The sequence below is a fragment of the Penaeus monodon genome, chromosome 23, assembly GCF_015228065.2.
Source record: "Penaeus monodon isolate SGIC_2016 chromosome 23, NSTDA_Pmon_1, whole genome shotgun sequence".
Taxonomy (NCBI): Eukaryota; Metazoa; Arthropoda; class Malacostraca; order Decapoda; family Penaeidae; genus Penaeus; species Penaeus monodon.
In genome coordinates, this window is record NC_051408.1 from 8390592 (window position 1) to 8390955 (window position 364).

Sequence of the window (364 nt, forward strand, 5' to 3'; positions counted from 1 at the left end):
TAACGGCAATATGAAAAATTGGCTAATGGCCGGTATTGCAATTTTGCTTGCATGAATTGGCTGTCTCCCATTTGCTCCCAGTTCATTCAGGCACCTAATAACTTGTAGCTGTATTTTGTTAAAAAAAAAAGCTGATAAAAGATTGGCTTCGTTTCATTCTAAGTGCCTATATCTGATATTGACACCAAACAAATGTTACTACTATAGGATCTGCGACTTGGTCCACTGCAGCTATTGCATGATATCACTATCTGAAATCAATGGGTTAAAACACTAAAATCTCTGAATTCCTAAACAGGGGCAAAGCTCTGCTACTCATTCATATTAACTCTTTGAATCCAGGTGACGTGATCATTGTGTTATG

The 364-nt window shown here is 37.4% G+C and overlaps 1 protein-coding gene across 1 annotated transcript in view; it reads right to left on the minus strand.

The window, feature by feature from the left end:
* Nucleotides 1-231: 231 nt before the first annotated feature.
* LOC119588122 (glutamic acid-rich protein-like) overlaps nt 232-364 on the minus strand; it is a 2346-nt gene continuing 2213 nt past the window's right edge. Inside the window, exon 5 of the mRNA XM_037936831.1 lies at nt 232-251. Within this exon, the coding sequence (XP_037792759.1) occupies nt 232-251 (20 nt within the window). The remainder of the gene's footprint in view (nt 252-364) is intronic.